The sequence below is a fragment of the Crocuta crocuta genome, unplaced genomic scaffold, assembly GCF_008692635.1.
Source record: "Crocuta crocuta isolate KB4526 unplaced genomic scaffold, BGI_CrCroc_1.0 scaffold84, whole genome shotgun sequence".
In the NCBI taxonomy this organism is placed as follows: Eukaryota; Metazoa; Chordata; class Mammalia; order Carnivora; family Hyaenidae; genus Crocuta; species Crocuta crocuta.
The window spans coordinates 1,659,876-1,672,629 of record NW_027530213.1 but is presented as its reverse complement, the minus strand read 5'-3'; the positions used below and the strand labels follow the sequence as shown (position 1 = coordinate 1,672,629).

General features: G+C 41.6%; 1 protein-coding gene across 1 annotated transcript in view; it reads right to left on the bottom strand.

The window, feature by feature from the left end:
• BRWD1 (bromodomain and WD repeat domain containing 1) overlaps positions 1-12,754 on the bottom strand; it is a 120,359-nt gene that overhangs the window by 34,513 nt on the left and 73,092 nt on the right. The window contains 4 exon segments of the mRNA XM_077765488.1: positions 959-1,066; positions 1,164-1,289; positions 2,662-2,851; positions 4,801-4,895. Of these exon segments, the coding sequence (XP_077621614.1) occupies positions 959-1,066; positions 1,164-1,289; positions 2,662-2,851; positions 4,801-4,895 (519 nt within the window).

Here is a 12,754-nt window from a genome sequence, read left to right as displayed (position 1 = left end):
AGTCTTCTCTTTCTTTCACTGTTCAAAAAAAATACCAAGGGGTGCCTGGGTGGCTCAGTCGGTTAAGCGTCCAACTGCAGCTCAGGTCATGATCTCACAATTCGAGGGTTTGAGCCCCGCGTCGGGCTCTGTGCTGACAGCTAGCTCAGAGCCTGGAGCCTGTTTCAGATTCTCTATCTCCCCCTCTCTCTGACCCTCCCCTGCTCATGCTGTATGTCTCTCTCTCTCAGAAATTAATAAAACATTAAAAAAAAAAAAAACCAAATTGGTTAAGTGTAGGGGAGCTAAAGCCTTGTCAATAGCCTCGTCTACTGTGCACAGGGTTCAACCTGTTTTCCGATTTGCATTTCCTGTTTTGAAAAGCTGCCACTTCTTTTGAATACATGTCCCAGAGACCCATTTTAACACTAATGACATTTACTAACCAAGCTGCCTTCCTGAGTGACTCTAACACACTTACAACTTTATATGCCAATCAGCAATACATCAAGACCACCGACAGACATGTCGTCCTGCTGGATCTGAAGGCTTGGAAAGTAATGGCAGAAGGGGCGCCTGAGTGGCTCCGTTGGTTAAGCGTCCCGACTTTGGCTCAGGTCATGATCTCACGGTTCATGGGTTCAAGCCCCGTGTCGGGCTCTGCGCTGACAGCTAGCTCAGAGCCTGGAGGCTGTCTTTGGATTCTGTGTCTCCCTCTCTCTCTGACCCTCCCCTGCTCCTGCTCTCTCTCTCTCTCTCTCTCAGAAATAAGAAACATTAAAAAATAATTAAAAACTAAATTTAAAAATTTGAAAAAAAGAAGGTAATGGCAGAAAAGTTTTCAAGTAGGAAATCAATAGAATGACAGCAATGGAATATGCCTTCCCGAGGTTTATTTTTAATGGATTTATAAATAATTATAAATAATTTAACTATACAGTGCTCGATGTTTAATGGTTTACTAACATGACCATCTTACCCTAAGATCCATTTTTCTCCATGGCTCCTTGTTAGGGTTCAGTTCATAAATGTTATTTCTTCTGACAGCCTCAATATATGCTTCATGACCCTGTCGAAAATAGATTACCTACAAAAAGTATACATTTAAAAATAAATTAAAACCTAAGGGTAAAATACTTTGTCTTGTGGTCCATATTCACATTTTGAAATTTTATTACTCTCACCTCATCACCCATCTGAGGAACAAAAGGAGACTTTCGAAGCGTGGTGTCGGTTATCCACACTGGAGGATGAAATTCATACAAATGCTCCATATTTGCAAGCTCCCCAGGCGTCATCCTCCGCAGGCTCTGCCAGGGGACAAGAACAAAGTAATACGACAGAAAGGGCACGCGTGCGTGGTGTGGTTGACAAACAAAAGAAACTTCAGGTGAGAATGGTCACGTCACTCAATGGCACACATCTGGCTCCTTAGCGCACATCGGAGCGTGTTTGCCACGGGCCACTGGTGAGAGCAGCGCCGGCGCCCGGCTCCTCCAGCCCCCCCCCGGATTTCTAATGGACTCTCCGCAACACCTGACACCCTACGGAAGGGGGCTCATCTTCAACCTAAATCCTCTCCGGCAGACAGCCTACTCTGCTGCGATGCCATCTGAATCTGACCATGGACTACTCATCACAGGGGGACTCCTCTTGATTTGCGGTTTGAAGACTGGTGATTTTAAAATGTGCCAACAAACTCTTGGATCCTCCTCACCTCCTTTTTAACGGGTGCAGCCCACAACTGCTTCACTCAAACAGAGTAAGACAGAAATGACAACGAGAGGCTTCTGAGACAAAGCTGTCCCAGGCATTAAGGCTGACCCCTGTTGATGCCTCTGGATCCCCTGCTCTCGGGCAAGTCAGCCACCATGTCACACAGATGCCCAAGGCAGCCCTTTGGAGGGGCCCATGTGGTGAGCAGCTAGGTCTACCAGTCAACTGCCCAACTGAACAAGGTTCAGAGAAGATCAGCCAGCTCCAGTTACACGTTCAGACAGCTGTAGCTCCAGCCAGTGTGTAACTGTGACCTTGGGAGCCAAAGCTCACCCTAACTTACTGGCCCCCAGATTCCTGACCCACCAAACATTAATACATGCTCATTGTTTTAAGGAGCTAAGTTTCAGGCTCATCCGTTACACAGCAATATGTAAGGAATACAAAGATGTGGCATCTGTAAGTAATGACTGTTACCCACACGACACGAACACTGAACATGTGATAAGAAACAGGAACATCACAGGTGGGAGAAGTGAATGCGCCAAATGAAAGAGAACGTGGCAGATGAAACTGGGAAACAAGGCAAGGACACAGGAAACAAGAAGAAAGTGCCCTAAAATGCCCTGAAGTTTATTTCTGGTATTGAAATCAACAGGAGAAAATAAAGAGTTGTGGGATTCTGGACAAAATAGAGCTCCCTCCCACTTTAAGTGTCAGACTGAGGAAGGGGCCGGTGCCAGGGCCAACTGGGGGCAGATTCGACAGAGAAGCCTCCATAATAAAGTAGCTTTCCCAAACATAAATTTGAATTTTACATTCGAGTCCTGAAGACCTAACAGTGTCAATAGAATATAAAAATCTTAATCTCTCAAAGATTTTTAATTTCTAAATATGGACAGAAAACTTGATAAAACCTTGATTAAAAAGTGTAAATAGATGTTTTTAAAGATAAACTTCTCTTACCTCTTTTTTAGGCTTATTTTCTTTCTTTCTCTTTCGTCTTCTTTTTGGAGGAGAAAGATTCTCAGTAGACATTTCATCCTCTGAACTACTGCAAAAGCGGGCAACTCGTCGACGTGACGATGTTCGTAAAGGAGGCTGCAAATTGATGCCTGCATCGGCTGTCCAGTCGGAGTACCTGGATGACGAGTCACTAGGAAAGGAGAATAGTGTGTGTTGGGGGCCAGAATCTAAGCCCCAGCAGCAATTTGATCACACAATCTTAAGAGGAGAGACAAAGAGGAGGGAAGGAAGGATCCTGGGAAGATTCAACTTGAACAATCTGCCTTTACCATCAGCAAATACTGAAATGACCAGAGATCATGAGGAAGAGACAGAAACCTTATTGACCCTAGAAATCAGGAAAGGATGGAAGCCTGAGGAATTTTTTCTTTTAAGTATAATACAGAGGAAACCTCATGGAAGACAACATGTAGACCAACCAACGACTCCCGTGTCAGAAGCTGGAGTGTAATTATGGAAACAGCAGAGATCATGCAGAACTGTAAGAGTAGTGGTTCCGAGTGAAAGGTGGCTCAGGAATAGACTCAAATTCTAACTGGAATGAGAAAAACCATCAGTGAACATACTGAGGAGCCCAAGGAAAGCGTAGCCAGAGCAAATACAAAGTTGTAAGTGGTCAGAGTTCCTTGCCAAGAGGGCAACTTTCCAGGACAGGACAAAAGATCCAAGAGAGGAAGTGATTCAAGCCCAGCCCCCAGCCCGGAGCAGGAGCAGAGTCAAACAGGAAACAAGATCTAGAAAACGGGCCGCTGCCACTAGCAGCTTCAGCACATGCGGAGAAGCATTACAGAGGGCTCCACTGAGAGCACTGCTGGCCAACCACACACCTCTCAGGCTCAACAAAACATTCCTACTCACACACACATTTCCAAAGGCTGTTTATTTAAAAAGAGCTATTTAGAAAAATCTTAAGAGCACCTGCTTTGTCCAATAAAATTCAGGAGAAGGTGAATTAAAAGACACTGATTAGAGAGCTAGAAAGCAGAACAGTGATTGCCAGGGGAGGGGAGGGAAGTGGAGAATTCCTGTTGAATGTAATACTGTCACAACAGTATGAATGTACTTAATGCTACTGAAATACACAGTTAAAAATGGTTAAGATGGTAAACTTTTGTTATGTATATTTCACAAAGATAAATTTATTAAAAAAAAAAAAAAAAGACAAGTGTTCTAAAACTCACTCCAGCCCCTCAATCGTAACGGAATAAAACAAGCCAAGACAGGAAAAAGGGAGCATTGCACGGTGGTCTAGACAGGCACGGCACCCACAGAAACAGGAGTCAGACGGAGTCCTACTTGGAAGGGACACTTTCAGAGACTTGGTGATGGCTGTGCTGTGAAGAGAGGAAGATGCCCGGGTCTCTGGCATGAGCCTCTGCCAAAGGGAAGCTGACATTTTCTTTACCAGAAGGAGGAACAGATGTGAACACCTGGATCCCGTGAAATCTGGATCCCAAAACTAAAGGCCAATACACACACACACACACTAACAGTGAGCAGATTGGTGGTCTCACCACACACACTCAGCATTCTGCTCTACACAACTGCGGCCAAGACTACATTGTACCCTCTGGGTTCAGATGTTTACAGCCAAATATACCCCAAAATCTTCTATAGAAACAAATGTTAATCCAGTTCTCTTCTCTTTTTATAAATGTGTTAAAAAAAAAAAAAAGTTTTTTTTTTTTTTTTTTTAAGAAGGGGATGGGAGGGGACAGGTACAAAGGATCCCAAGAGGGCTCTGTGAGGACAGCAATGAGCCTGATGTGGGACTCAAACTCATGAACTGTGACATCGTGGCCTGAGCCAGAGGCTCAACCAACTGAGCCACCCAGGCGCTCCTGGTTTTCTTCTCCTTTTAATTGTACTGGAAACTCAACTGCCCCTCACGGACTGGTCCATCCAAGCCTAGAACTAGGTGGCTGAGCAGATGCAGACAACGAAAAGCAGGCAGGAGGGGTGCCCGGCCGGCTCAGTTGGTGCCGTGTGGGGCTCCTGACCCCGGGGTCATGAGTTCCAGCTCCACGCTGGGTGTGGAACTACTTAAAATAAAAATGTTTTCAAAGCAGCAGCAGGTACCTTGAACTTTCACTGTCACTCTGACTCCTCCTGTCACTCCTCCACTCCTCTTCTTCAGATGAGCAAGAACCTTCACTCTGATCACAGGAAGTCTCCTATGTGTCGGGAGAGAGGGGTGAATAAAATAAAAATCCTCATCTTGAAGATTAAATACCACAAGTCAAGAAAAGCCACACCCCATCCTTACCATCTCAGGCAATCAGACAATGAATATGATTAGATAAACTTCAAACAAAAAGTCAAGGTCTTTATTATATTTTTTTTTATCAAGGCACAGGGCGACAGAGACTCGACGCTACTGCCGCTGACAGCGCAGGCCCTTCTCTGTGCGAAGCTGAGAACAAGTCCGTGGAAATGTTCCCTGTGCTGGACCCAGGCCGCTGCAAATAGGGGTACAGGGGCGTCCTGTTCTGCTCTCGTCCCTAACGGCTGCTGGTGCCGCACATCTTTCCAGATGATTACTTGCAATCTGTGTATCTATGTCTGACTGTCCGATTTTTAAACTGGATTTTTAATTTTCTTATGAATGCATTTTAAGAATTCATGGTATATTTTAAATAGAAGTCCTTTACCAGATAGAAGCTCTACCAGCATGTTCTCCTGGTCTGTGGCTTGCCTTCTCTCTCAAGAGTATCTTTCCCAGAGCAGATTTTAATTTCAAAAAAAATCTAGCTTGTCATGTTTTCCTTTAACAGATCATGCTTTTGGTATTCTATCTAAAAAGTCACCGCCATACCCAAAATCACCTACATTTTATTGTATGTTATCTTCTGGAAATTTACAGTTTTGTGTTTTCCATTCAAGTTTATGATCCATTGTAAGTCAATTTGTGAAAAGTATGTCAAGATTTTTTTTTTATTTTTTTAAACCATGTAGATGTCCAGTCATTCCAACACCATTTGCTGAAGAGACTATGTTTTATCCATTGAGTTGTCTTTGCTCTTTTGTCAAACACCAGTTGACCATACTGGCATTGGTCTATTTCTACAGACTTATTACTAACTCTCAATGTCAGGTAGTATCAGTCCTCCAACTATGTTCTTCGGTATCCTTTTAGCTATTCTGGGTCTTTTTCCTCTCCAAATAAATTTTAGAAACACTTTACCAATATCCACAAAATTAACTTGCTGGGATCCTGATTGGGATTGCATTTAATCTACAGATCAACTTAGGAAGAACTGACATCTTAACAAAAACACAGAACACAGGGACTCTCTCATTCTTTGCTTATGAAAATACAAAATGTGGAGCGCCTGGGTGGCTCAGTCAGTTAAGCCTCTTGGCTCAGTTCTCTGAAGCCTCATGATCTCTCGGTTCATGGGTTCAAGCACCGCGTCGGGCTCTGTGCTAACAGCCAGTTCAGACCCTGGAGACTATTTCAGATTCTCTATCTCCCTCTCTCGCTGGCCCTCCCCTGCTCACGCTGTCTCTCTCTCTCTCTCTCAGAAATAAAACATTAAAAAAAAATTTTTTTTTTTTTTAAAGAAAATGCAAAATGTGACACAGCCACTTTGAATGATAGTTTGGAAGCTTCTTACCAAACTAAACACAGCCTTAACACATGATCCAATTAACATGTTCCTTGGCATTTACCCAAACGTATTAAAATATAATGTCCACACAAAACCTACACATGGAAGTTTACACCAGCTTTATTTGTAATTGCCGACACTTAGAAGCAGCCAAGATGTCCTTCAGTAAGAGAATGAAATCATCTATGGAAAATTCAGATAATAGAATATTATTCAGTTGTAAAAAGAAATGAAATATCAAGCCACAAAACGATACAAGGAAATTTAAATTCCTATTACTAGAAAGTAGCCAATTTGAGGGGCGCCTGGGTAGCTCAGTCAGTTCAGCTCAGGTCATGATCTCATGGTTTATCGGTTCGACTCCCTCATCAGGCTCTGTGCTGACAGCTCAGAGCCTGGAGCCTGCTTCAGATTCTGTGTCTTCCTCTCTCTTTGCCCCTCCCCTGCTTGTGCTCTGTCTCTTTCTCTCTCCTTCAAAAATAAACTTTTAAAAAAAATTGAAAGTAGCCTATCTGGTAAGGCTACATACTGTATAATCCAACTATACAGTGTTCTGAAAAAGTCTACAGAAACAGCAGAAGGATCATGGTTACCTACTACTGGCTCAGGACGAGGAAAAGGGGTAATGATTAAGTACAGCACAGGGGGTTTTAGGACAGTGAAACTGTTAAGGTAGAAACATAACATTATGTATTTGTCAAAACCCACACAAACTATACAACACACAGCGATCCCTGATGTAAACTAAGGAAGTCAGTTCACCAGCTACAGCAGATGTACCAACCTGACCCAGCTGTTACTACCGGGAGAGACTGTGTGCAAGGAAAGAGGATATGGAAATTCAAGCTACTCACTGTGCAATTGTTGTGTAAACCTAAAACTACTCTACAACAAAGTTTTTGTTTTTTTTTTTTTAAATTCAATAAAGGGAAGAGAGGGGAAGAAACACTCTGATTCCCACAGCCCTAATGGTTGCAATCTACTTTAAGTTCTAGTTATGGACACCAGGCAGGTACTTTTATTTACTTTTTTAATGTTTATTTTTTAAGGTGAGAGGAGCAGGGAGAGAGGGACACACAGAATCTGAAGCAAGATCCAGGCTCTGAGCTGTCAGCATAGAGCCCAACGTGCAGCCTGTACTCCCTCGGGAATGGCAAGATCATGACCTGAGCCAGTCAGACCCTTAACTGACTTCAGCCACCCAGGCGTCCTAGGGCAGGTACTTTTAATCTGAGATATGACCTTTTCCTGTAACAGCATTAACATTAGGAGCATTGAGAATGGTTAACGAAAATGTCACTGAAAATCAAAACTCAAAAGACAAAATTTGAAGTCAATATCTACTTTTGTTTACTTCACTGGAACAGGCAAAATGTAGAGTCTCTCTCCATATATATTTTAACGTTCTAGAGAGAGAAAGAACACAAGTGTGGGAGGGGCACGGAGGACCTGAAGCTGGCTCTCAGCTGTCAGCACAGAGCCCGGCTTGGGGCTGGAACTCATGAACCGTGAGATCATGACCTGAATCAAACTCAAACCCTTAAATATCTCAGCCACCCTGGTGCCCTAAAGTCAACATATTCTAAAAACTGTTTCCAAAAATGTGAGCCTATTTCTATTCCAGAAGTCTACTTTTATGTTCAAATGGACTTTTTTTTTCCAATGACAGTAATAAAAGAAACTCTTAAAAGATACTAGAAACCATGCACCCCTCTGAAATGTCTTATATGTTATCCCAAGTCTCAAAACGCCTTGGTTAACAGAGGAGGAATTAACAAAACTAGTGACATTACTAAGTTTCAGAGGCTTCAGACTTAACTTGACTATCAAGGCTGTGTGCATCTATTTATATCTTTGAGTTATTTTCTTTAAAAAAAACAAACAAAAAAAACACAAAAAAACCCTGATATTACACAAGCTTCAGCCCCCAAAACCCTGGATCTACCTCGCCTAGGAGTTTTGTCTGATCCCTCCCTGTGCATTACTAGCTCTTCATCTATAGGGACAGCCAAAGCTAAGAAAAGTAAAATAACATGCCTGGAGTCACAGGAGGGTAAGTGTAGGAAGTGGAATTGGAAATCCGGCTACCTAGAAAGCCCTTACACATTCTCTACCATTAGTGCTTTCCAAACCAAAATGGAATGGAACCAACACGCATGTACGTAAAAGCCCGCTCCTCCCCCCATCTCTGCCCAGCCACACCACCACCCACCCACTCCACGACACCAGGTCCACCTCACTGCAACACAGGTGAATGAATTCCTAACACTGGAGGCAAAACCAACTACCAAGCCACAAGATTACAATTTATTTTAAAAGGTCAAGAGGATTTAACATTCCATATTATCTGTGTTTGCATTAGTTTAAAACATTTCCCCAGTACTTGAAAATATACCAAATTAACAGATATAGAAAAAAATCATAAGATTCATATACCAGTGATGATTTAAAAAGGAAAAAAAAAAATCTCCGCGAATAGCCAAAGCAATCCTGAAAAAGAAAACCAAACCTGGAGGCATCACAATCCCGGACTTCAAGATGTATTACAAAGCTGTAATCATCAAGACAGTATGGCCCTGGCACAAAAACCAAACCATAGATCAATGGAACAGAATAGAGAACCCAGAAATAAACCCACAAACATATGGCCAACTAATAATCTTTGACAAAGCAGGAAAGAATATCTTCAGCAAATAGTGTTGGGCAAACTGGACAGCAACATGCAGAAGAATGAACCTGGACCACTTTTTTAAGTGGCTATTTCAACTCAGAATGGATGAAAGATCTAAATGTAAGACAGGAAGCCATCAAAATCCTAAAGGCGAAAATAGGCAACAATCTCTCTGACTTCGGCCACAGCAACTTCTTACTCAACATGTCCAGAGGCAAGGGAAACAAAAGCAAAAATGTACTATTAGGACCTGATCAATATAAAAATCTTCTGCACAGCAAAGGAAACAATTAGCAAAACTAAAAGGCAACTGACAGAATGGGAGAAGATATTTGCAAATAACATATCAGATGAAGTGTGAGTATCCAAAATCTAGAAATTTATCAAACTCAACACCCAAAAACCAAATAATCCAGTGAAGAAATGGGCAAAAGACATGAAGAGACACTTCTCCAAAGAGGACATCCATATGGCTAACAGACACATGAAAAAATGCTCAACATCCCTCATCATCAGGGAAATACAAATCAAAACCTCACTGAGATACCACCTCACACCTGTCAGAGTGGCTAACATGGACAACTCAGGCAACAACAGATGTTAGTGAGGATGCAGAGGAAGGGGATCCTTTCTGCACTCCTGGTGGGAATGCAAACAAACTAGTGCAGCCATTCTGGAAAATCGTATGGACATTCCTCAAAAAATTAAAACCAGAATTACCATATGATCCAGTAATTCCACTACCGGGTATTTATCCAAGAGATACAGGTGTGCTGTTTCGAAGGGCACACGCACCCCAATGTTTATAGCAATGCTATCGACAATAGCCAAAGTATGGAGAGAGCCCAAATGTCCATAGACGGGATGAATAGGTAAAGAATATGTGGTATACATATACAATGGAGTATTACTCAGCAATCAAAAAGAATGAAATCTTGCCATTTGCAACTTTGTGGATGGAACTAGAGGGTACCATCCTAAGTGAAATTTGAGAAAAATATCATAGGGCTTCACTCATATGTGGAATTTAAGATACAAAACAGATGAACATAAAGAAAGGAAAACAAAAATAATATAAAAACAGGGAGAGAGACAAACCATAAGAGACTCTTAAATGAAGAGAACAAATGAGGGTTGCTGGAGGGGTTTAGGTGGGGGGGATGGGCTAAATGGGTGATGGGCATTAAGGAGGGCACTTGTTGGGATGAGCACTGGGTGCTATATTTAAGTGATGAATCACTAGGTTCAACTCCTGAAATCATTATTACACTACATGTTAACTAACTTGAATGTAAATTTTAAAAAGTTATAATAAAAAAAGAAAAAGGAAAACATCTATAATCAATCCTGATATTTCAAAAAGAACACAGTAAGATAAACATTAGTTGATATTTCCTTAGCATAACAACATAGATACGCATACTGTAGACCTAAATTAAGGTGCCTTATTGGGGCGCCTGGGTGGCTCAGTCGGTTGAGCGTCCAACTTTGGCTCAGGTCATGATCTCACAGTTCGTGGGTTCGAGCCCCATGTCGGGCTCCGTGCTGACAGCTCAGAGGCTGGAGCCCGTTTTGGATTCTGTGTCCCTCTCTCTGACCCTCCCCTACTCACACGGTCTGTCTCTCTCAGAAATTTAAAAAAAAAAAAAGTTTAAAAAAAAAAAAAGGTGCCTTACTTAGTGTGAAAATGATAAGACATGTCTCCATCAAGAGGAATCCACTATCTCCCCTACTATTCAACACTGTGCTGGTAAGAACTGAGCAATGCAATTAGGTAAGAGATTAATTGGGCATATAAAAATTACCTTAGTAGAAAAACTAAGTATTTTTTTTAATGTTTATTTATTTTTGAGAGAGACAGAGACAGAGCATGAGTGGGGGAGGGGCAGAGTGAGATGGAGACACAGAATCCAAAACAGGCTCCAGGCTCTGAGCTGTTAGCACAGAGCCCGATGTTAGGCTCTAACACACAAACCATGAGTTTATGAGCTGAGCCTAATTTGGACACTTAACCAACTGAGCCACTCAGTGCCCCAGAAGAGAACTATATATTTGTACAAAGGAGAGAGTACCTAAATAAAAAACCTCAGATAATCCATTGATAAAATTAAATCAAAAGTTCAGTAACACAGCAAGATGTGTAAAAAATTAAATCTACTGAAATCAGTAGCCTTTCATCTATGTCACATGATAACTACTTAGAGGCTCTAATGGCAGAAAAAGAACCCAACACCTTATAAACTACTAACATATCTGGTATATTCAAGAACTTTTAAAAATGGCGGGGTTGGGGGGGACCAAAAATGTGATAGAGAAATGACCAAAAGACATATATACACAGTGCACAAAGATGGGGAAAAAAAGATGCTCAAAATATATGAAAAGATGTTCAACAACTTCACACACGAGAAAGTCAAAATAAAACTACTCTGTGAAATAAACCAAAGACAAAGGGACAAATTTCGTATGATTCCACTTACATGAGGTCCCCATGATACGCAAATTTATAGAGAGCTGGAAAGTAGGAGAGAGGCTATCAGGGACGGAGAGAAGGGAACAAGGGAGTCAGTGTTGAATGAGTACGGAGTGTCTGGGATGAAGAGAGCGGACTAGAAACAGACAGTGCTGATGGCTGCACACACTTCAGGTGTAGGTAACACTTATGAACTGTACGTGGGAAAATAAAGTAAATTTTATATTTTTTCACAGTAAAAAGAAAAGCGAAAACATGAAAAATCAAACTATACTAAGACATCATCTCTCACCAACTAAACTGGCAAAGATTATCAAGTGTACCACCCTCTGTTGGCTAATGGCCACGAAAACGGGCTCCCGGCAGCGACGCCAACTTCAGCAGCAACTTTTACCACTGCCCCCTACAACTCAGAGGCATGTGTCTTTGGACACTGTTCCCAGGACTGTGCTCCCAAATGACGTCTCCAACAGCATAAAACTACATACAAGAAGATTACTCACGGTGACACTATTTATAACAACAACACTGGAAATACCCTAAACGTCCATGGGTAAGAATGGTTAAACTCTGTCACAGCCCCATGCAAGTCTTTTAAAAAAAAAAAACAACAAAAAAAACAGGGAAGGTATTTAAGAACGGACATGGAACATGGGAGTTCAAGAATATTTTAAGTGAAAAAAGCCAAGGAGTGACAAGTGACAAAAGAGCATCTACAGTATGCTCTATTTTGTGTACAAAGGAGAAACAATAAAACGTACACATATCTGATTGTATGAAGAGAAAACACAGGAAGCATAAATCAGAAACTAGTGAAGGTGGGTGGGATGTTTACCATAATTTTCCAAAACTATTAAGAAAGGGTCAAAACATGTTCAGTTCACTATAAAAAGAAGAACACAATGTAAAAACAGTCTCCTTACTTAAAACGAAATCAGTTACATTAACAGGCTGGTGATAACAGCAGCTAGCATGACCAGATATTAGACACTACTTTAGACACTTTACAATCAAGTGAGCTCTTACTCTGAGGAATACATGCTACCACTGACTGCTTTTACAGATCTGGCCAGAGACACAGAAAGGTTAAACAACTTGTCCAAGTGGAAGAATTCTGATTTAACCTCAAACCCTATGCTCAACTACTACCTTTAGTGCTTTGCTTTATAGAAGAATTAAATCGATTGTTCATCGATACAGGACCTTTCAAACCTTCAAACAATAGTGATTGGAAAATGTCAACATTATTTAAACACTCTTTAAAAAATACTGGCTTCT